The 24597-nt window shown below is 39.3% G+C and overlaps 1 protein-coding gene across 1 annotated transcript in view; it reads right to left on the bottom strand.

Moving 5' to 3' along the window:
• Positions 1-24597, bottom strand: part of LOC136446381 (uncharacterized) — a 70098-nt gene that overhangs the window by 3556 nt on the left and 41945 nt on the right. The window contains exons 32-68 of the mRNA XM_066444729.1: positions 24152-24384; positions 23550-23739; positions 22773-22955; positions 21964-22176; positions 21122-21316; positions 20687-20881; positions 20352-20561; positions 19186-19377; positions 18485-18655; positions 16992-17201; positions 16601-16801; positions 16164-16322; positions 15848-15951; positions 15236-15347; positions 14530-14736; positions 13566-13813; positions 12780-12934; positions 12353-12516; positions 11800-12056; positions 11490-11644; positions 10768-10925; positions 10262-10442; positions 9914-9986; positions 9454-9608; positions 8622-8815; positions 8220-8482; positions 7905-8059; positions 7544-7692; positions 7078-7325; positions 6727-6881; positions 6162-6331; positions 2898-2997; positions 2494-2677; positions 1983-2088; positions 1002-1208; positions 548-661; positions 27-236 (exon numbers count right to left, since the gene is read on the bottom strand). Of these exons, the coding sequence (XP_066300826.1) occupies positions 27-236; positions 548-661; positions 1002-1208; positions 1983-2088; positions 2494-2677; positions 2898-2997; positions 6162-6331; positions 6727-6881; positions 7078-7325; positions 7544-7692; positions 7905-8059; positions 8220-8482; positions 8622-8815; positions 9454-9608; positions 9914-9986; positions 10262-10442; positions 10768-10925; positions 11490-11644; positions 11800-12056; positions 12353-12516; positions 12780-12934; positions 13566-13813; positions 14530-14736; positions 15236-15347; positions 15848-15951; positions 16164-16322; positions 16601-16801; positions 16992-17201; positions 18485-18655; positions 19186-19377; positions 20352-20561; positions 20687-20881; positions 21122-21316; positions 21964-22176; positions 22773-22955; positions 23550-23739; positions 24152-24384 (6576 nt within the window). The remainder of the gene's footprint in view (positions 1-26; positions 237-547; positions 662-1001; positions 1209-1982; positions 2089-2493; positions 2678-2897; positions 2998-6161; positions 6332-6726; positions 6882-7077; positions 7326-7543; positions 7693-7904; positions 8060-8219; positions 8483-8621; positions 8816-9453; positions 9609-9913; positions 9987-10261; positions 10443-10767; positions 10926-11489; positions 11645-11799; positions 12057-12352; positions 12517-12779; positions 12935-13565; positions 13814-14529; positions 14737-15235; positions 15348-15847; positions 15952-16163; positions 16323-16600; positions 16802-16991; positions 17202-18484; positions 18656-19185; positions 19378-20351; positions 20562-20686; positions 20882-21121; positions 21317-21963; positions 22177-22772; positions 22956-23549; positions 23740-24151; positions 24385-24597) is intronic.

Here is a 24597-nt window from a genome sequence, read left to right on the forward strand (position 1 = left end):
AAAATGCTTTGAAAATAGCATCTTACCATTGTGTCCTTTTGGAATGGTTTCGTTGATTTTCCAGTAACCAACAGTAATAGTTAAGTAACGTCCACAGGTATCCAAGTCCACAGAAATGTTGGTGGCAAGTTGTTCATTACTTAACATCAGATGTATACAGCATGACATTCGCAGGCAATTCCCATGTGGGACACAGATAGTGTTCGCATCCTCCTTCTGTTTCAGACCAGGACAGACTGTGGAAAGATCCAGCAGCTTGTTACAAGCCTGACGCATGACAGACTGTTATATTGGTCTACAAATAAATCAACATGTGATACAATGATGAAAATGTTATTTTAACATTGATTGTTTACTCTACTTGTTCCAAGGTCTAAACACTTAAACATATATCATATTTACCTGTTTGTGCATAGTAAGGCTAATATCTTATGTGCTTGGATGTCAAACCTTCTCGACGTCCTGAAAGACACACTTTATATTGATCAAGGTGTGTTACAAGGTACGTCCTATGAACCAGTTTGTTTAACAGTCAAACAGGCCTTACCTTGTCCTGTATGATGAGAACGAAGCTTCTCCTGGCAGAATTGAACATCACCGTGGAATATAGCACCCACTTGACGTTGTTCGAAATTGTTGTCCTGCAGAAAACTCAAACCCGCTGACAGAGATCAAATAACTTGTCACGTGTTTCATCACGATGCATGTTGTGGCTTATCTTATTTCTAGATCACTAGGTTGGGGGTTCAAATCCTTACCAATCGCCAGTTGTATTTCAAGCCCCGATTTGTACAAATTTTGCAGATACGCTAAGTCCTTCAGAGGGTTGTGTCTGGTTAAGCTGCCAGTCCCTTGTTTAAGGCAAGCTACACTTTGAATATGTTCCCACCATCCACAACAAAGCTGACCAGAAGTTATTTTTTTTCCTAAAACCTTTAGAACATATTTCTCTTTAATGTTTTTGGGAGAAAAAAAAAACTAGCTGAAATATGTTAATTTACCTCCTGTGACCTTCACCCCTCTCCGTCGTCGCCCACAGCTGCTTGGTCGGGGAATGACGATGTCCGTTACCAGATCGACGTTCACAAAACAGATCCTATTCACACAGACCAGCAGACTGAAGGTGCTTCTGAACTGTTGATCATCAGTCAACAACACCCTGTATCTCAGCTTCAGTACCTCTCCAAACGATTCATACTCGGTTGGTCCTGGAATATAAAGTCATCACCACAGGTTGATGAATGTTAGGCATCCAGGTAGATTATCTTTACACAGAAATTGATATCTACAACTAATTGAAGGATGGCAGGGTAATCTCCTGACAGTTTGAGCGACACTCATTGTCCTTCCAACAGAATCAAAGAAGGTCATGAATGTCACCTGAATCATCTGAATGTAATCTCGGATTGTATTCTATCCATTTTTAGAGAATTTTTTTCTGTTAAGTATCATCATACTTAATACCACAATGAAATTAATGTGTGTGATTCAGTATTGTAACTTTCAGACCACTGGATGACGATATTTGTTTTCAGATCATCGGTTGAATAAAAATCTTATCTGTACTGTGTTGGTAGGTATGATCATTGAAATCAAATATGTATTTTCATCTACAGTAGATTTGGTTTTGCAGTGAAGTCGAGACGCGATGTGTCACAACTAACAGTCAGGGTCCAAAAGAAGATCTTATGTGTGTAACTTGATAATTCGGCGAGTGGACCTAACATTTAAAACTTTCTATTGTGATTACTCAAATGACTAGTGCAAGGGAAAGTAAACTATAGATATGTGCAATCTTCAAACACGATTGTCAACGCTTTAGTCAACGCGGTAAATGATATATCATTAAGGGGCAGCTAACGAGTGGCAACAATGGCTAGGTGGTCCATTTCTAGATACTAAGGTTGTTAGTACTAGAGGTTTGTGTGTTATGTAGTTGATGTATTAGCAAGATTTTATCTATACAGGATTGATCTAATTACCTTCTCTAACGTCATACTTGCTGCCAAACATGATATTTTTCTCCACATTCTCCAGACGCAGTCTCAGCCCAAAGCCAGGGAAACATGGCATCAACTCAAAGGAGAGCTGGAAAAAAAATCACATATTTTCTTCACGTCATGGTTGTTACAGAACCCTAGAATCTCATCCTGAAGTTTCTGTGTGTACACTACTGGACTCCCATTGCCATTGTAAAAGTCACATAACATTTTTGAATGGAATAGATACTAAAGCATGATTAAGCCACAGCGACGACAACAAAAAATACTTCAGTCAAGTGAACATTTGTGAATCCTATATTCGTACAAAATCGTTTTGCATATAAGCATCATCGTAAGGTTATAACTAAGTTCATTCCCCTTTACTATGGCAATTTCAACAACTGAATTGTCCCTATATTATATGAATGGTTCATATTAGTTTCAGGTAAGCCCATCAGGGCTTCTAACAATGTAAAATGGAACGTTTTATGATTAGTGTTGTTGTATGCACCTGAATTTTTGGTTGCACAACTTTGAGATCAAAGATGACATGACACTTGATGCCCTGACAATAGGAGAGTGGGATACACTCAACCATTCCATTTGTCAATGCAGATGTATTTCTGGATACATCAGCCAGGGGGCAATCAGGAACAGATGCGGCATCCAGCTTTTCACGCCACTCATCCGGTGACCTTGAAATTGAATATGCCCAAAATTTTGATCAGCATAACATTTATTACAGTTAAAATATTCTAACCGTCTGTGACATGTATCTAAATTGACAAACCTCATGTTTGTAAATTAAAGCGTAAAATTAAGTTCAAAATAATCAATTATACACTAAGGTTTATATTCGTTTATATTTTGATGAATATCAAATGTAGTAAACTGTAAAACCAGATACATCCGTACCTGAGATCATCTACTTCCATGCCAATTACTGATGCCACAAATGGAAGAATCTCTTCCTTCTGTAATGTCATTGGCAGTTCTTTGATGGCTGCCAAGATATCTGAAGAAGAAACAGTCACAACTGCATGATGATGTTCAAGGAACAAGCGCTAAATTCCAGAAGGGGGCATATATTTTCCAATAGATGATAATTTTTGGAAGTAAAAATATGCATTATAAAGTACCCACTAGTTAAGTATGTATACAAAAGCATTCAATATCATACTGAACAAACTCCCTATTGGGTTGGTACCCTTCAATCACCTATAGCCTATGTAATTTAATGGAATATGAAAAAAATCGTCCCTTTTTTGTTCTTTAATATCTTTTAAATGTCTGGTCCCAATATTCATGCTGAATTATTCATGCTGAAAGGAAGTGTCTATACGTATACGGAATACATGGGTATGGTCTGCATGGAGTTATTATGTATCTTTTTTTACAAAACGCGCGTCGCGTAATTCACCAGAAGCGAAACTCTGAAAACAGTTTGCTGTTATTTTATAGATACAAGACCTAATGAAAAATAACCCAGTTCTGGAATTTTTAACTCTTTTAGTGTGGCGCATCTTCAGTAATCCGATCAACTCTTGCTGCACCGGTTGTACTTTTGCAAAGTCTCTGTCAGTCATTTTTTTACGTCACATTGCAAAAAAATGACAGCGTCCCAACTGCATTGCAAACTCATCTTGCACAGTATAATACAATGCTAAACTTTTTTCCAACACTAAGGTATTCACGGATCGAATTTTCGACGACCACTGTCGCCTTCTTCAGGATCAATAATGACCAATCACTGCCGAACGTAAACTCGCGAGAGTTACGGACACGTGACTCTATTGACACATGTCACTGCGGATTGTCAGCAATTGGTCAAACGTGCCAGGAAGTTTATAACGCCCACTGTCTCTGTTGAGTGATGGCTGGAGTGCCCTGATATATATGGCCTCCTTTATACCTCTCATAAAGTAGTCCTGTTCAGTGTCCAGAATTCTGACTTTGTCCAGCGAAACGGTATGGCCCGGAGATTCAATGTGGATGTGTTGAGAGACTTCAGACGAATGCGAGCTGGGGCGTTTGTGTTCAAGGAATCTAGTTCTCAATGAGCGTTCTGTCTCACCAATGTAGAATTCTTCACAAGTCCCTTGTCTAGTGGTTCCCTGACACGGAATGTGGTACACTACACCGCACTTCTCTTCTCTTGGGGTTTTGTCCTTCGGCGCCACGAGAAGCTGTCGCAGTGTGTTCGTAGGTTTGAAGCTGGTGGAGATCCCGTGTGAAGCAAATATTCTGCGCAGGGGTTCTGAGACGGTCTTGATGTACGGAAGGGTGATGCGTCCTTTGTCCCTCTCTCTCGTCCCCGGGTTCCTGTTGTTCTGTTGAGGGGGCTTTGGTGCGGTTGCCTTGTCTATGGCCCACTTAGGGTACGCGCAGTCCTTCAGTGCCTGTTTGATGTGTTGTTTCTCTGTCTCTCTGTCGTGTGGATCCGTTATGATCGTGTCAGCTCTGTGGAGTAACGTCTTCACGACCCCAAGTTTGTGTTCAAGAGGATGGTTGGATCTGAAGTTGAGGTATTGGTCTGTGTGAGTGGGTTTCCGGTAGATGCTCAGACGTAGTGAACCGTCGTCTTGGATCGTGGTGAGAGTGTCGAGGAAGGGGAGGGTTCTGTCTTGTTCTTTCTCCGATGTGAATTTGATGTCGGGGTCCAGAGAGTTGAGATGGTCTATGAATTCCTGTGCGTGGGCTTTCTTGAGTTTAGTGTGGGTGTCGTCGACGTACCGGAACCACCAGAGGGGAGGGTGCGGAGCTGTAGATATGGCAAGTTGTTCTAGGTGTTCCATGTACAAGTTGCATACTATGGGGGACACAGGTGAACCCATAGCTGCCCCATGTATCTGTTGATAGAAGTTGCCATCGTACAGAAAGTAAGTGCAATCCAAACAGACTTTCAATAGATTAACGATCTGGGTTGGTGACAGTGTGGAACGCTGTGGTAGTGTGGAGTCCTCTTGTAGTCTTCGCAGGATGATGTCCAGGGCTTTGTTCACAGGAACGGATGTGAAAAGTGATACCACGTCAAAGGAGCAGAGTTCTTCGTCTTCTTCCACTCTGCGGTGTTTGATGAGTTCTGCAAACTGTTGAGAATTCACGATGTGATGTTCCGATTTCCCAACCAGTGGTGACAGAGTGTCCGCAAGGAATCTGGCACTGTTGTAAGTGATGGAACCAATACTACTAACGATTGGCCTCAGTGGTGTGTCGGGTTTGTGTATCTTTGGCAGACCATAGAATTTCGGTGGTGTTTCGGTTGTAGGGTACAATCGTCGGTAGGTGATATAGTTGATCCCCCCTTCCTTCTCGATGTCTTGCAGGACAGAAACCAGTTCTTTCTTGTATCTAGTGGTAGGGTCTCTTTTTCCTAGCTTGTGGTACGTTGCGGTGTCGTCCAGCAGGTCTCTACACTTCTTATGGTAATCTGTCTTATTCAAGACAACTACCGAGCGTCCCTTATCGGCGGGTAGGATGGTGATGCTTTTGTCCCGTTTTAGAGAACGAAGAGCTTCTCGTTCTTCTTTCGGGAGGTTGTCTTCGGGTCGTTTCGGGCGATTGAGTACAGAGTTCACTTTACAACGCAGGGTATTTGCTTCTATTTCAGGAAGCTTGCGACACACAGATTCAGTCTGTGCAACAATATGGACGACGGGAATGTCGGGTTTTGCAGCGGCGTAGTTCAGTCCTTTAGCCAAAACGGAAAGTTCGGGGTCGCTGTGGATTCTATCAGAGCAGTTTTTCACCCATTTTCTCATGCACTCGGATGCAATGGAATTGTTGTTGTGTTCCTTCTTAGTCTGGCAAAGAGTTATAAACTTCCTGGCACGTTTGACCAATTGCTGACGTCACGTATCCGCAGTGACATGTGTCAATAGAGTCACGTGTCCGTAACTCTCGCGAGTTTACGTTCGGCAGTGATTGGTCATTATTGATCCTGAAGAAGGCGACAGTGGTCGTCGAAAATTCGATCCGTGAATACCTTAGTGTTGGAAGAAAGTTTAGCATTGTATTATGATTACTACCAACACAGATGAGCTTTCATTATCATCTTGCACAGTATTGTGGATCAAAAATGGAAAGCAATCAGTAAATTTGCAATATTTTGCTGGTCATGGTTATATGTGCAGAGGACAGGGGAAAAGCAAATATTGTAAATATTTTTTATGAAAATACCTCCAATAGAAAGCAGCTCTGCATTTCCAACACCAACGGAGTTCTCTGTTGGGCTGGTTAGGTGCACTCCTTCTAAGAGCTGTACCTCCTGTCGCACGTTGTCAATAGAAGAAGAAAGGCTGAAATCTACTTGAAACTGTTTTCCAAAGTCAAAACTGTCCACCTTGTAACTGCAAGTACAAAATTAACGGAGGAGTCAACCTACTTTTCCTAACCATGACTAACAACATTTGACGGGTTCATTCATGATAGGCGAATACTGCTAAACTATCTTAACCCCTCTTTTTCATTGACATCAATAGTGTCAAGAACATCATTGTATTGTACATGTATCGGACCCTAGCTGAAGTCGGGAGCGTCATACAGGATTGCAAAGTCTTCAGTGCTGTACCATTTCATGAAAGGAAATAGTTTTGGACTGATGTGTATGCACAGCTGCCATAGTAATTGACATGCATGATAAATTCATTCCCTTGATCAAGCGGTATCTTGTAGATAACATCAAAAATTGATACATAGTTTTAGCTTCAAATGTAAAAAGATCAAGGTTTCATAGCAAGCTTACACCAGTTCGAAGATGTTCCCAACTGAAATGTCCTGTTGAAGTCCCCAGGGTACACCAAACAGGTTGACACCGAAGCTTTTATTGGCAAAGCTAAAGCGAAGTTCAAAATCATCTGGGTTCACTTTGAACGTTACTAAAAAGGACCTCTCAACAACCTGTGGATAAGAAACAAAGTTGTTAGAGTGCATTACTAAATGAAGTATTAAAAAGTCTCACAATACCATAACTTCATTCTGTTTTGATATGAAAAAAAATAATGCAAAAACATGCAAAAGATTTAGTTATCACAGTTAAAATACATCTACATACACGCATTGAGAAAGTGGAATTGACAGAGTGAATGTTTCTTACCACCAGGTCTACTGTAACACAACAATGGATTCCAGAACAGTCCTCGTTCACTGCACAGTGTGCGTCATCACTCTCCGGCAGGGGAATGTTAGGGCAACTGACAGTGCTTTTGATAGCTGCACTGTCACATGTAACATCTACAAAGTCAAATATGTCATAGTGACGGAACACGGCCTGTTGAATTATGTTTGCCATGGGAGTTTCGGCACTGTAGCCTACTTCTGACAGGAAGAAGGACACAGATGAATCTGGAAATTAAAAACATGAGCAAATTAGAAATAAAATAAAAACACTGAAAAGGAAATCCAACATACATTTTATGTTTAAATTTACCTCTATCACGGACGAAAAAGTCAGAGCTGAAGTAATTTAGAAAAGAACCCTTTACTGTACTGGGCAGTGATTAGGTTACGATAAGACTGACTTCCCCAGGTTACAATGGCGTTTTCTCCACTGCAATCCATACCTGGCAGGGAGACGGGCTCGCTCAGGTCTAGTTGCGGTTCCTGGAACATATGCCCATTTAGAATGGGGATGTTCAGATAATCTCCTTCGACGTTTAAGTTGATTTCAAGGTAAGTCTTGTACTGATATCCAATCTTTTCTACTGCGTACCTGAAAATAAAGATTGGCTCATGATAATTTAGTAACACTAAAAGCACTGAGTGAAGCGGGGTATCTAATTCTCTCTAGTGCAACCTTGTTCAAACTGTCAATGTGTAGCTAATCTTTAGTAGGCTGGATACTTGGCTATATAAGCAGCACTGCTCTGATGCGTTGAAATAAGGGCAAAAATTATAATCAGAGATACAACATCAGTGGCCTACCTGATTTCCAACACATCGCCTATAGTTTGAGACTGCTGTAGACCCCAGGGAAAAGTGAAGATACTGGGGGTCCAGGTGACATTGCCGAATCCTAACGACATGCTGTACACATTGGTGTCAACTTTGAACCAAAGCTTGAAATTCCTGGTGAAAATCTGCAAGATAATAGTCATACACACACTCTGAATCGGTATGTAAAAAAAAGCTACAGACCGTTATAATGTATAGTGATGTTGATCTTCTTTGTGAAACATTATTTTCTTAGTTCTGAGAACCAACAGACCTTAATGGCATGAAAAGATAATAGATTAATACCTTGAAGTCCAGTATGATGCAACATTCTATCCCACTGCAGTCTTCAGAATAACCACATGTGAGGAGCCCATGTGTGTTTGGCAGGGTTGCATTTGGGTTGGAACATGTTTCAGGAACATTTGTGTTTACCACTTCTGTACAGGGCTCACTCACAAACAGCTCGGAGATCCCTAGTGAGCGGAACAATGCTTCGGCAGACACATCCATAGGATCAACTCCCAAACCTCCAAGAAATTCCCGAAAACCGGCTATTGTGCCATTCCCTGTGGACAGAACGACCAGATCTTTAAAATACTTACCAATGAATAGTTACATAATGAATACTACAGAATTTGTGTAAACCCCACAAAATGAAACTCATTTTGCCTAAAACGATCCAAGAACAAAACCTGTCAACCTCACCTGGAAGGGTAAAGTCTGTACTGAGAACACGTTTTGGTACCACAGATCTGACCAGTAGTGGGAAATGTACGCGGTTTTCCGCAGATCGACGGACAAACAAGCCTGGAAGACTCGTCACTGGGGAACCCACACTGACATCAAGGGACAGGCTGAGACTGAAGGCTTTCTCTGCTGTAAGGTCATCGGTGTTGTACCTGTGCGGAAGGAATTATCAATGATAATTAATTTGCTTGTCTTGCCAAAAGCACTCTTTCAAATTATGCAAAAGGATATTAACCATGCTCGTGCAGTTGCAAATGAACTGCATTGATTTTGTAAATAATAAATCATGAGGTTAAGTGATATGACGAGGTTAACAGTTTTTAGTTAGTATCACCAGCCTGTAGTCGAAATTACCAATCATCGTCAGAGAGGGAGATAATTATATGTTATCACTGCACAGTAAGAGTAAAGGCATACTGAGAGTAAAAGAGCAATATAACCAATCAGAACCAAGAGAGAGGCAGCTGTAAGTTAATTGTAACAAGAGAAACTAGTCACCAATCAGTACCTAGGAAAGAGACAATTGTTTGTACAAGAGAGACAAAGACAGCTGTGAGTTACTATCACCAGAAAAAAGATGACCATTCAGAAAAGAGGAAAAAAAGTTGTCATTATCAGTCAGAGAAAATGTGCTATCAGCAACAACAAGACAACAATAATTTGATGCCACCAGTCAGCTGAGGCAGCTGGGAGTTGATACAACAAGAAAGGCACTACTGATCCGTCAGTGCCAATGACTGGTCATTATTGCCTTTAAATAATCAATAAACAACGAAATGCTTGTATGTACAGCAGTTTGAAGACAGTCCCGATAATGATCTCTTGGTCCACTCCCCACGGGAAAGTGAACATGCTGTACTCGAACTCCCTGGTTCCAATCCCAGCAGAGAGTCGAAAGGCTTCAGGGTCAAGGGTCAACCATGTTCGAAATGAGTAAGCTGTTATCTAGTATAAAACGGAAAACAGATGGATCATTTGTATCCTATTATTTGATCTCGTTTTTTCTCAGAGAAGTATGTGTGAAAATTGCAAATAAATAAGAAACAAAAATGTAATTAAGTATACAACGTATCTCTGTAAAAGCTTATTCTACAAATGCATTTTTGAAATATAACACAACATACCAAGTGGCAAAAAATGAATGGCGCAGGCTTATTCCCAGTACTTGATTATGAATCTCTCTCATAAGCTGTTTGCTTTTGATCAGTGCGGTATGTGTATAATCTAGGAATTCGTGTCAGCCACCTTACCTTCAAGTCAATTTCCACACAGCATATGATGCCGAGGCAATACTGACTGTGAACACATGAGACGCCTGGTAGTCTGAAACAATAGAATATCGGGAATCAAGAGTTCTGGAAAGGAATAAAAAATGTGTCCTAAGACAGTGAAACAAAAGACAATCGGGAATCATGAGTTCTGGAAAGACAAAAAAATGTGTCCTAAGACAGTACCATAAAGTCATTGATTTGTTCTTCAGTTACTGATTATTTTGAAGGCCATAAAAAGTCACATTAAGTTAAACACAACCTTCAATTCTAGACATTTAATGATTTCATAACAATATTGATATCAAAATGGTAATCATTTGTGCTTACTCTGGAAGAGGATTATCTGAACAGTCCCTAGTGATAGGTACAGGTGCGGGGTCCACGCATCGTCCTTCACTGAGCATATCAGCTATTCCAAGCTTTCTGAACACTGCCTCTATGCCAAACCTCAAACCCTCTTCACCAAAGTCTTTGGATAGAGCTGCAAAGGTATCCATTGTATCGTCCCCTAGAAAATGGTATGTCTCTGTTACATGTACATGTATGTGATCATGGATTTTCCTAAAGTGTTGTAGATGCGAGTAATGAATAAAGATTCATTTACTTCTTCGTTTAAACATTCATTTATTTATTCACTCACTAATGAATGACTGCATATAGGCAAGTGCATATATTTTGTTACAAATTGCGTGTATTTGAACTAAATATCTATTTCTAACCAGTGAACATGGAAGAATGTGGAATAACATTCCCTGCAAATCATCTTTTAAATCTATGTAACATTATTTATAAAGCATTGGATTCACAAAGTAATAATCAATCAAATCTCTGACCTGGCAGTTGATACGATCCGATGGATGTCATGTTGCACAATGGCTTGTTGATTGTTGCACCTGATAACAGGTCTACGCTAGTCACACACCTCCCATCGATGCACAGGGATACTGCGAAGTGCACTCTGAAGTCCATCTCCTGTTGGTAAATGATGAATCTACACAGGACATTTGAATAACACGTTAACACGTCATAAAGCTTTCCAAAAATAATGTCAATGCTCGATTCTAACTTTGTCATATTGTAGGTATTTTACCTTTGGGAACGTAGTAATTTCTTTTGGTTCTGGGCTGTTAAATCAAAATTGTTTACAGTAACTACAGTATTTGGTGATTGATCAAAAGTACCACTCAACTTAGATAAGATTAAGATATATTTCATAACTAAAATCATAAGATACAACACATCTTGCTGGTGTGTTACGTCGAAGGTCGGTTATACCGGCTATGCAAATAACAGATACAAATATCTTAGTTGTTTGATACGCATACCATTTTAAATTCATCTCTAGAATAAAGATAAGTTTATATAATAATGATATAGATTTTCACACAAAAAAACACATCTAACGTATCACTTGTACAAGCTAAGTAACTGTGCAGTCATCGTACATTTTGGGGTCATTGGTTTAGATTCCAAACTGACAGATAAAATGTTGCACAGTGAACTTTGTGGCGGTGCACATTATGAGGTTCGTTAGAATTTGGCAGTCTCTAGTTACCTGATGTAGAATGCCTGTCCAATGGTTATGGTTTGTTCTTCAGCCAATGGGAGAGTAAAGAGCTGGTACTCGTATTGCCTGCTTCCGATGCCGAACACCAACTTGTACATGCAGAAGTCAATGTCAAAGTAGACTTTAAAGGATCTAATCACTGCCTGTTGAAAAATACAAGAGGCAATGAAACCATTAGAAAATATGAATCAATATGTTTTCCATCATTACCTTGAATTCTGGACCAATTTCTTTTCTCAGTGATGAGATTCAGATGTGAGCAATTCTATTTAATCTATACAGGGGAACTAGTTCTTACCAAGAAATCAAAATCAACACAGCACATGATGCCGGTGCAGCTTTCCGTCATCCTACAATTGATGATGTCCACATCAGGGAAGTCAGGTGTCCATGAACAGGAGGGTGCTTCATCTGGTACAGCTGCGGTGCATGTGGCCGTGCTGTACAAGTCCGCGATCTCCAACGCTTCAAACACTTGGATCAATTGTGATTCAAGGGCATCAGCCGCCAGAGAGGCGGGGTCCAGAGAATTCAGGAAGGCTGTTGTACTCATCCCTGCAAGGTGAGCGTGTTTTAGATGTAGAATTATCACTTCATATACTATTATCCTTATCAAAACAACTATGATTAACAAAAAAACATATTGTTTTATATTTCAAAAAGCAGTGATAGTGTACTTCAAAAGCAATGTTCACAACATGAGTTAATTTCAAAGCAAAACAGTACCTGTATCGAAATGGCATACAGTTAAACTGCAATTTTAGAGGATTAATATTATTATTTCAATCATGTAAGGCAACATCATGACACACTGATGCAAATTTCCCTACTTCTAAAGGCAGTAAAAGTACCATTGAGGAACTGAAGGGTCCCATTGAAGTTACAGAAGGGTTTGGGAAATACAAGATCCTGCAGGACTTGATGGGTAAGGCTGCAGGCTCCCTCGTCTAGGCAGATGTCAATATCCAAACTGATTCTGTAGTTTTGATGTTCTGCCATGTTCCAGATGGTGTGTCTACAAAACACAAGTTAGAAATACAGATGCACCATGTATTCAAGGAAGAAGAGGAAAATCTCTTTTGGTAGAAATTGTTCAACCCCCAGCTTTGCAGAATTTATACATTAATAACATATTTGAGAAAATTTTATAATGGAAACAAGCTACATTTGGTCACTAAAATGTACGTTCATTATTTCTTATCTCTTAATCATGCATGCCTTCTTTATGTAAATTTAACATAACATTTATAAAAGCATTTGAAATGACACTGAACATACCTGATCTGGAAAAGTGTTCCGATCTGCCATGTCTGCTCTACTCCCCATTCAACATCCAGTAACGTAAGGACCCGTCTCCTGGATCCCAGGGATATGCTTAACGTGTAGTTGCAGGGATCAAACCTCACTTCTGCTTTAAGGGTCTTCCTCAGAACCTGTTTGTGTAAGAAAAAGAACATATTCACTTTTCACAGAATGGATACTGGCATTAAAGCGACAAAAGAACAATACAAGACCAAATAGATTCAGTGGATTGTAAAAATAGTCATTTCTTAGTATCCAGGTACCGTAACATGCATTGGTAGCATTACAAATGTAATGTTTTTATGTTGCAACAAAACAAGTACTTATCATACAATTTCTTTTCGACACATCGATCTGTCCTGTGTATCTTATCAAGGCATTTTGCACTTTCCAGAAACATGACATGACGTGACTAAAAGGTTAAGAAACTTTAAAATGAGGAGCCTTATCTTATAGAATAGACGACCTTGTGTTCTAACATACGTACACGGCAGATTCTACCAGGTGAGGCCAACTTTCTTTAAAATACTTTTTCGTATTGACCACCTGCGTTAATATCGTATTTTGGTAAAACTATGAAACATTACGTCTAGTAGAAAAAAATGTCGTACAGATCATATATTAATTCACAGACGCTCACCTACTGGCTTTGAGCAAATTACCCTCAGTCAAAAATGGTTAATGTACATGAGCGATTGACAGACCTGTTTTGACAATATTGAACAACTGCAGATCACAAATTCTGCACTGTAGTATACTTACGACGAGGTCCATCTCTACACAAGTTTCAATGCCAAAGCAGAAGTCGTGGATGGCAAACTGGAAGTCATCGGAAAGCCCCAACTCAGCTATGTTCAGCTCACAGCGGTTAGCAGAGTTTTGTCCTACCAGCGTACAGGCTGAATCAAGCAATAGGTCTGATACACCCCACTTCTCGAATGCCAAGTCGGCTACTGCAGTTCCAAGCTCATTTCCATAGGTTGTCACAAATTCAGAAAAGGAACCGCCCCCTATGTCCGGGAACAAAATATAGAAAACATTTCAGTCTACAGTGTTAAAAATAATTCAAAGCTTACTAGTAATGATATTCCTATGTGCCAGACATCCTAAACTTTTAATTAAAAGTTGATTTGACTATGACGATTTGATCTAAATCATATCATAATCATTTTTTAGTAAAAAGAACAAAGGTCATCAATATGTATGTCCCCAAAAAAGTTTATAAAATCTATGAAAAAAAACAGCAAAAACTGGTAATCTAACATACACTATTGACCATTAATCAAACATCATCCTAACGGAAATTCGAAGATCTATCGACTCAGTGAACTATTTAGATATTCTCGTATGCCTTGTTTAATTGTAGTTCAGTAATTAAACATATTATATTTTTTTTAAACATTATGTTTCCAGTAGTCAATTGGTGTCAATCAATGGTGAACGTAGCTAACCCAAGGACATATTTCTGTCTGATCTTTACGGTCATCTCCCACTCATGCAGCTGTATTTGAAAAACTAAAGACACACCCATTCAAGAAATAACACACCCATTCAAGAAATAAAAGACGCCACACTTGAAATATTTAAGATTTTAACCAAAACATAGCACAACCACATCCGTGTCATACAGTATAGTCATAATTCCTGTTTGCATCCACAGTAATGACGAAAACAATATTCATGAGCATATTGAAATATTTTGCAATGAAAGAAAGTTGATGGTTACCTGGCCATTTAGCCTGATATGAAGCGTTACTCTGACACAGAGGCTGAGGTAGTCCGGCTTGATTGAGGAGCGGAACCGGCTCGGTGCAGTCTGAGTCGATGCACACCTGTACGGAGAAGTCTACCACAAACACCTTCTCTACAGGATCTTTGCCGATGGTGTATCTTATGTGCAGTGCATCTCCAACATCGAGGGTTGACTCCTCCCCTGTAACATTATACACGTGTTTACGATGTATCTATTGCAGCATACTCTGCCTGCATTCTCTGTATCATGCAACAGCAAGTAAGGACCTCCTCTTGACCATAAGGGGAAGCATGATTGTATGGTAAAGCTTTTCCTCCAATCATCGGTTGGGGAGTAGATACATGTTACCCAGCCTGAGAAGTGCCGGTAGCCTGTTGGTAAGTCATTGGCATTGCTAATGTTGTAGCACAACATAGGTGGAAGACCTTGCAGGAGTATATGATTTACTATCATCATCCATTGGACCATGTTGGAATAAGCATGGCATTTCATAAGTACATGATAAAGGGCTTAAGATATCCAAACGTAATTTTCTATTACAAGTCTTTTAGCTTTAATGTAAACTGCATCTTTTTATACCTTTTTCTGCAGTGCTGAGAAATATTCAGCAAAGTGCGCTGTCTGATACAGGTAAGTGTTTTCAGCTCTATACCAATTGCAAAGAAGTTTTGTAACATACCCCAATTATACTGGAAAAGCTCGAATTGGAAAGCCCTTCCACCAACTCCTGCAGACAGTCTGTAGTCACATGGATCAAGTATCAGCCACACGTGAGTGGCTAGTGACTTGACCTAGGAAAGCAACACAGAGCGTATACGAAGTAATCAAGCAAAAGTAAACAACTTCATGTAATGTGATAACATTTGCAAGGTGATTTGTAGGAAAAGAGGAAAGCCTATAACACGTTAATTCCATAGCAAAGGCAGAAAATATATTGTATCATAATGGCTGTGTTTCAGAAATATATAAATCTAAACAATGCAAAAAGTCACACAAAAAAGCTGTCCATACATAACAAGATGGTGGTTTATCTATGCTACGCCAAAAAGCAATAATATCTTATTACCTGGATGTCTAATCTTCATTCTGGATGTCTAATCTTCATCGGTTTATCTATGCTGTTGCCAGTTTTATGTTGTACGCATATTAAAAGATTTAAACCTGACTGTCCCAGGTCCAAAGAATAAGTATGATAGCTGTGACGTCATTTGTTGAAATATATAATTAGCAACTCATGATATGAACCATAGGAAACGCCACGAATATAAGACAAGTTGACAGACCAAATTACCACAAGGTCTATGTCCATACAACAAGTGGCACCAGTACACAAGTCATTTGACCAGCAGTTCACAGACGATGGAAGAGCTGGCAGCTGTAAACTATCAGGACAAGCTGGAAAGAATAAAGAATTTAGTAAAATAGTATATTTCAACTATAATGAGCAAAATATAAACATGTCATGTTTTGATTTCCCTTTTAAAAGAATGGAATTGATCATATTGTTGAACTTAAGAAGATTAATAATCTTTAATCAGCTTAGCATTGCACACGTTGTTCTTATTTATAGAAATTACGCAACTGTAATAATTGTTGATCATACGTACCATGTACTTCATGCCATCCCAAACGCTCATGCTTGCAAGCCTGGCCTGCAAAAACATCCGTCAGTCCAAGGCGCTGTAAAACATAGTCAATGGCTGCCTCTCCTAAATTTTCGACCAACCCTTCTTGTACCAGGTTCATCCAACCTCTGATGGAACCACCTGTAGATATAGAAACGCGTTTCTTCTTTTAAGGGGGTTGTAACTTGTAAGTTAACATTAGTTTGTTCGTTCGTTCAGACCATTGTAGTGCCTAGTGGCACATAGGTCATCAAGTTTCTTGGTGCCAGCCATCCCCCTGTAACACATTTGAGACACCTCCTTCAACACAGGAATATTGGGACACTCCTTCCTTTTAACGTACATCATGATAAAGATCTGTGTATTTTTTGGCACAAATAATACGGCGCAAAAAAAGGGAAAAGAAAAGTTGGCCTCACCTGGTATATCTGGAGCAGTTGCACAGCCAGTCTTGGGCACTTTGCTTCCCTGTAGAAGTGTGACCTCTGTGCAATCAGTCATTTCTTCATTGAAACACAGTCTAAAGGCAAAATCCAACTGGAAGACATCTTCAGTTTGGATGTTGTCAATGATGAATGTGAACGTCAGCATCTCTCCAACCTCGAGTGTTTCTTCTTTTCCTATACAACATTCAAAAGAAAACATTCAATGCTGGTATCTGTTCAATGGTAAGGATGTTTTTCAAAATGATTCGAAATGCTTGTGCACAAGACACCAAACTGGCATGTCACTGTGTAAGAGTAGGGTAACCCTACAATACTCATGTAATGATAGCATATTTACAATACATAATGCACATGTCTCACTTACCCCAGCTATATGTAAATATGCTGTAGTCATACTGCCAGTTTCCAATCCCAACAGACAGTGTGTAGTTACAGGCGTCAAAGTCAAAAAAGGCAGTTGCTACGATAGTTGTAATTTTTATGTCCAGGGCGATACAGCAGTCCATTCCCATGCACCCTTCATGTACTGTACAACCGGCTGTGTTAGGCAGGGTAGGGAGGTTGGCTGGGCAGTCTGAATGGTGTAGAATATGGACAACAGGTTACATGTTTAAGTACAACTTTATTCCCTGCCCGGAATTTTACCTCTAAAAACTACTAAGTACCTGATGATTAACATACAATGCTTTAATTGAAAAATGACCTTCTTGACATAATGACAATCAATACGTATATGCAATCAGTTAATGATATGAAATAAAAGCTACTAGTACTTAACACCATTTTACACAGTGATAAAACTGTGCACAAGAAAGCTTGAGTCCTAGCAGCTGAAAGAAAACAGTTGTGAGATTGCTATAGGTCCACAACATCGCACCAGAAAATGGAAACATTCATGACTTATGTGTTATCAACGTTTTGCATTGATTATTCAAATACTGTACTAATCTGCATAATTCATTTCTGACGATATTCTCTACTCGAAAAACAGGAGTAAAAACTATGAAAGTCACACAAAAATACTATAAATACTATATAAATGATGCCTTGATTTGCGTGATTTATGTCTCAAATGTTCACTGTCACTTTACTTCGAAAAGCCCCAATTCTCGTTACTTACCACAGTACTACACTCCTATAGTTTTTTACCTTGATCATGCAAGTGATGTGTTAATGTGCATAATCGATATTCAACTAATGTTACTCTGTTTCCCAATTACATAGGTCATGTGTTTGACTCTAGTTCTCACTTATATACCAGCTAGAGTTTTACGACCTCATACCTTCGCCAACAAACTTGTCTCATTACAATGCAAATTATGTGCAAATTCTCTTACTAGCATTGTTTATATGAATTCATTATATCTTCTTTCAAAATCACAGATGTTGCAAATCTCCATTTTCGGAAAGGTATTGTAGCGTTTCTTCATTGATTATTCAAATGATATGATGATATTTGCCTATAGATCTAAAGAAAGCCGCTAGATGGGTCCAACCTATGCCATTTCCTTTGTCAGCAATTTGCATGTACCTTTATTATGTTAGTTGTGATGTCCATGTGATAGTATCTAGTACTACATGCATTTCTATACATTTGTAAAAAAAAAATATGGTGCTGCAAATTTAATATTCAGTGAACCTGTCTTAGGTTACCCAAGAGGAAGATGGGAGGACCAGATCTTAATTAGACTCCAAGGGCTGGGGGTCACCAGAAATGACTGGAGGGTCTACACCGAGAACAGACCAACTTGGCGAGCCCTATGCATGTCAGTGGCCGCCGTGCACCAGACACTGATGCCCGTGAACGATTTATTGTCTTAGACTATTAGTTTAATGATAAACATGGACATGACTTACTCTGTGCCCCCTTCCAGCCATTCTCCAGACCTTCGGGCATGTCGCATGATTCACCAATGGACAACACTTTATGGAGTCCCAAGGCCTCCAGGGCTGCTTCTGTGGCTGTTCTTGTTGCACTTCCCAATGATGCATCAGCAACCATGGCCAAGAACTCATCAAGGGTAAAGTCTGTACAGAGGATTGGTCGTAATAGTGGTTAGACCCATAAGGCATTACTAGGCTAGGTGTGACGGGTCAGTCCATTTTATATAACAAGAGGTTACCACATGCTTTCGGTGAACTTAAGAAGGTTGAACAGCATAGGTACCGGTTTTAAAGTTACAAAATGATTCGTAGTAATATGCTTAAAAGCCTTGTAATTCTTATATATTTTGATTGTGATTTCTGAGTTTAAAAACCTGTATGAGATAACTGTAAGAATTTCCGATTTGTAGCACTTAAACTGGACAAAAGTAAAATTTGATACATGACATTTTAGAGGTATATAGATCACACATCAGCAGATATTTGCACACTTTTTCTTATAAGTATGAACTTCACACCATTAACTGCTTCCATAGTACGGATTGTCATACATATTCAAATATGGTAAAGAGAGACGGTTTTATAAACAAATTTGGTAAACACATTCATCCTAATATTGAAGGTATCGAAGACCTCCACTTAAGAAAAGCCAGATGTAAAACGTTTTTTCTAACCTCCAAGAATGACGTTCTCCCCACAGCCAGGCCGTGGTGCCCTGAAGCCAGACCACAGGGTGATGTCTGTACATATGCTGTCCACACACAGTGTCACACCCAGGTCCAGGACAAAACTGTCGGCTTCCTCATCTAGGCCTATGGTGTATCTTAGAGAGAAGACACTACCAGCTATGAGGGTCCTCTCCTCACCTACAAATAGTTGAGAATGTAGTTTTTTTTCCAGTGCAATGTCATGAACATTAAACGGAAATAAGTGTTTTTGGAAAATCAATAAGTTACGGAAAATTGGACCTGTTGGATAGATCCGCTTGTAATCGTAGTGTGAAGACTAGCCGACTGCTACCCACCCCCGTCAGCACTATAGTCAAATGCCAGATACTACATGCTCTACTTACATAGCCTGCTTTAGACTATCAGATCTGACTTGATGTCATGGATGACATGCAGATTTGCCATTAACAAAAAAAAAAACACGATGTAGAATCGGGGAACGACAGGCAAAGACCTGCGAGGCTGCGACCTTACCAGGATGTTATATTGTCTTGCACTTTGCAATGCATCAGTTATGGAGGATCCACAAAATGTTATCCGTAAAACCACGTCCTTGTGGCACAGATTGTTCATACTTTGCGGTTGTTGTAAGCAGGACCTATCTAAAAAAACATGTATCCCAATTAAATAATGACGTATCATCACAAAGTTTCATTTAACCGGTTGTTTCATTTAGTGGATTTTTGTTAATGTTTTACCTGCCCTGAAATTTTTGATAATTATAAGTAGGAAAGTCCCATTATAGAAAAGACTGGAATCGTAAATCTCTTAATTTTGAGAACTAAGTCTGCATACTAGTAACTTGCATTTGATAATCTCTGCTCTGTGTAAGCTTCTTCCATGACAAAATTCATGAAAGCAAATCGTTCCATTCAAAGACAACCAAACGACTATACTGTTTTAGAACAAGATTCTACGGGTCCTGTCAATCCTGGTCAAAATATCCGAAAGCACAAACAGATAAACCCACCGAAAACATAACTTTCATATTTTATGGAGGTACAAATGGAAAGGGACTATAGCAAGCTCAACTACAGTAAATAGTAGAGTTTGGAATAACACAAATCTTGGCTCCAAATCATTTTTGCAAGGCTCTTCGATAAATAACCTACCATAGTTGTAGTCAAACAACCTGAAACTGAAGGTCTTCAACCCAATGCCAGCAGAGAAGGTGTAGGTGCACGTGTCCAGATCCATCCACAACGTTGTTCTTAGTGTTACAGCAATGAGATCAACGGAGAAGTAACACTTAGTGCCCAGTAAGTTGTCATTCACAACACATACCCAGCCATCAGGAAGAGAGGGCATCGAAGTTGATTGGTCTGGAGGATATAAGTAGCAAGCTGATTATGATTTTCATTTACAACTTTCCAAAAACATAGTAAAACTTATCTTACAATTTGATATCATCATTGTGGTTTTGACAAATGCGCATTACGCCACTTACTGAGCTCTGGGACGCTCCAGCCACTCACAGTCTCGATGTCATCTGGAGCTCTGAACTGACCGTCCTTAACAGACAAGACATCGTCAAGTCCAAGGTGCTTAAGTACTGCATTTATCCCTGCTTCTGATAACTCTTGCCCTACATTCTCAATGGTGTCATTTAGTAGGTACTTCATGAAGCCATGTATGGAGCCACCTATTTGTAAGGAACAGCAAACACATCTTCAGTGATTTGACATTCTTATTATCGATGTAAATGACAGTCAACGTTATAGAGCAAGATGTAAGTTAGGAAGACTGTAAAGGAATTTACTGACATAAGTTGAAGAAAAGAGATGGCAAAGTAGGTGCTACCTTAGGTACCATTAATGTAAGCGCAATGTTTTTATTGTTGCAATGGCCAAACAATGAACAAGTATGACTTAGTATAAATTACCTGGTAATGTAAAGTTGGTGTTGCATCCTAGCTGTGGGATTCTACTTTGCTTCAGTAGTGGGAAGGTTTCAGAGCAGTCACCATCAAGGCACAGTGACACCGCAAAATCCACAACAAACATTTTCTCTAGGTCATCTTTGTTAATGCTGTAGTCAATCTCAATTGCATTTCCAATGGTAAATGTTTTAAGAGATCCTGAAAAAAATTAAAGTGGTTTTATTACATGCTTTGTAAAACGTTCGTCTGCCAACTTGGATTTTAAAGGTCTGTATGGCATCAGTCCTCGTCAACAGCATTGACTGCTTCTATGACGTAACTTCATGAGGAGTATGGACAGATGATTCGGTTATTTGTGTTGAAAAATCTACTTAAAACATCTATATGATCAGTTTTGTTTCATTCTATTTGTTTGGTTGATAAAACATAGGGTCACTCAGTTGATAATTGCAAAGTCCTTTTTTTATTTCACTTCAGGGAATTTTTTAAGATGGAATCTGATTCAAATTATCGCACTGACAAATACATTTTTGGACGACACGAATAGCTCAATAACATTTGCTTTAAAATTATCTTTTGTATCTCGCGAACCATCTACAGAATTTACTGCACGTTTAAATTTTGCAATAACTTAAAACACGGTTAGCTCTATCTGGGCATTGTATTTTGATTATTGCGTTTTATCAAGTATGCTGTCTGTCTATCACGTTAACTTTTGTCAAGTATTCAAAAGCAACATTTGAATGTGCAGTCGCTCTAATCATAGGTACAATCAGATATGTGATTTCATAACTTTCCTCAAAAGACGAACTTCTTCAAGTCAAAGTGTTTTAACATGTACGTACCCCATTCATAGGTGAAGAGAGTCTGTTCAAAGTCAACGTTGCCGATACTCATTAATAACTTGTAGCTGCACAAGTCCAGGTGGACATTAGATGTGACAGTCAATTTGATCAACTTGAAGTCCAGATCCAGACAGCACTCCACACCCATGCAGCTGTCAATAACAGTACATGCCATGGTGTCTGGCAGCTGTGGAGGGTTTAGCTGGTTGCATTCTGTTGAGAGAAAACGGTACAAAAATATACAGACAGACTGGACAAAATGGCTTTTTTGGTAATCCCTTGTAATAGATTCCTTTCCCGTTAACCCAAGCCTTTAGATTTATGTCTGTGTTGGACTCTTGTCTATTGTTAGAATTTCCTCAAATCCATTAAGTGACCACCAAAGATAACATGAACAAGGGGAGTAAACACTCAAGGCACAACTAGGCCACAACTAAAAATTGAACGGTTTAGTGTTTCTATACAAGGCCAAAGTAATAGCTACAACTTTTATGAGTGGATGTGTAGACGTTTTTTTTGTAAGAAAGTTCAAACGTTGACAATAATCGATCGATATACTAAACAGTGAGGCAGAAACAGGAAAGCTATTTTTTGGCCAAAAAGTTCCCTTGTCTATTTCACAACAATTTCAAGTTGTATTCATTCAGTTCATTAGATGATATGTACGTCATCATTTCCCAGCAACACTAAAAACTCTCATGATCTTATGAATCAGAATTTGATTAAATATGCAGTGATAGATAAAAGACAATATCAATATATCAGTAATCAATACAATCAAAAATTCATGAAATAATGAAAACACATACTGTCGATTTCTGCCCAACCATTTTGCAGGACTGTAGGTCGATAGCAGGGCTCTCCATCAGTTGAAATGACGTCAGACAGTCCCAGTTTTTCCAGGAGCACGTCTACAGCAGCATCTGTGACTGTGACAAGTGCGGACTGTCCCTGTTCTTCCAAGTAGTCTAGGTACCCATCTATGGACCCACCTAGAAAGTGCATTGGACAGCAATCATGCATATTAGCAAGGTGTGTAAAAAACATAATTAAGGTAGATTAAACTTGATCCACAGGGGAAACTTTGACTTACTGAAAGCCAAGTTAGTGGATATAACTTCTGAGGGGATGGGATGTTAAGGAGACAGTGTGCGAGTACATCAGATTTAACCTTTGCGCAAACAATTGTTTTCTGGTACATGGTCGATTTTGCATTGTATGTTGTGCTAGCTTGTAATTGGCCAAGCACACCAGGTCTCCCCTACTTTTCTCAATAAGCGTGTTGGGTTCTTACATGTTTAGTGCTTGATGTTTATGCATGATGCTGTATTATACTCAACCAACACAGGCAACATATTGTACTCAACAAACTCAGGCAAATTTACAAATGGTCCAAGAACATTCACAGTGCTCGTAAACTTTAAGAAAAAAAAATGTATTTGCAAACCTAGCTGAGAGGTCGCAATTTTCTCACAAGAACCGAAATTTTCAACTATAATGATTATTTAATAAATTCGGGTCGCAGTTATGCTACATACATGATACTGGGAAAGACTTTAAAAAATAACAAGAAATGTTGAATATACCCGGCAATGCAAACCCATCTGGGTTACAGAAAGGTTGAGGTATCCTGGTGTTTTGCAGTAAAGGGATGGTTCGGATGCAGGTGTTCTCAATGCAGAGATCAATGACAACATCCAGCACAAACTCCTTTGCTCCTGAATCCTTTCTAATGGAGTAGGTGATGTCAAGAGCGTTGTTAGCAACTTCTTTTGTCTGGGAAAAAATCAAGAAATCGTGTGAACCCTACTAAATGAGAAAGATCGTGAGGCTGAAAAGAGTCTGTTCGGCCCTTAGAATAAATCCTATCCGCAGAAGGTTTTAGTCATTTTCTCTTTATAATGCGGAACTTGAATATGCAAAAAAAAACGTCAGTTTGAAGACAGGTTTTTTTCTAAAACGTTAGAAATATTGAATACACTGTGAGCACTTATGATGTAATATTTTCAAACTCCCATAAAAGGTGATAAACTTCCATCCGCCTGTGGCCAAAAAGCCAGAACATTTCATGTCTTCATTTTGAAACCTATTACCATCACGTTAAAACGGTATTTCCTAGTATGTTTAGTAATAGATGGTCTAAGATACGATGTATGTTAAACATTCTACATGATGAAATATAGCTTACCCTTATCTCTCCCCAGTTGTACGTCAGCAGTGACACCTCATAGCTCCAATGCCCCAGCTTCATACTAAACTCATAGTTACAGGCGTCAAGGGAGACATAAGCCAAGGTTGACAATGTGACGTAGTCCCGTATGGAGACGCTCAATACACAGTTGACACCCAGGCAGTTACTGTCCAGCTGACACTGAACAGGATCTGGCAGTCCGGAGAAGTCAATATCAAACAATGGACATCCTGAGAAAACATAAAGTCAAACAAAACTTTCATCTTACTTTGTTGAACAACTATAGGCCACAGCGCCTTATCAATAACATATTGTCATCTTTATATTAGAGCCGACTCCTCTCTCATCTCAGCAAGGGGCCGAGTTGCAAGGAGCCTGTAATCAGCACTTCCGAGAACCTAATAAAACAGTTTTAACATGAGTTGCGGTCATCGAACTGTAAG

Source organism: Branchiostoma lanceolatum, chromosome 12, assembly GCF_035083965.1.
Source record: "Branchiostoma lanceolatum isolate klBraLanc5 chromosome 12, klBraLanc5.hap2, whole genome shotgun sequence".
NCBI classification, from domain to species: Eukaryota; Metazoa; Chordata; class Leptocardii; order Amphioxiformes; family Branchiostomatidae; genus Branchiostoma; species Branchiostoma lanceolatum.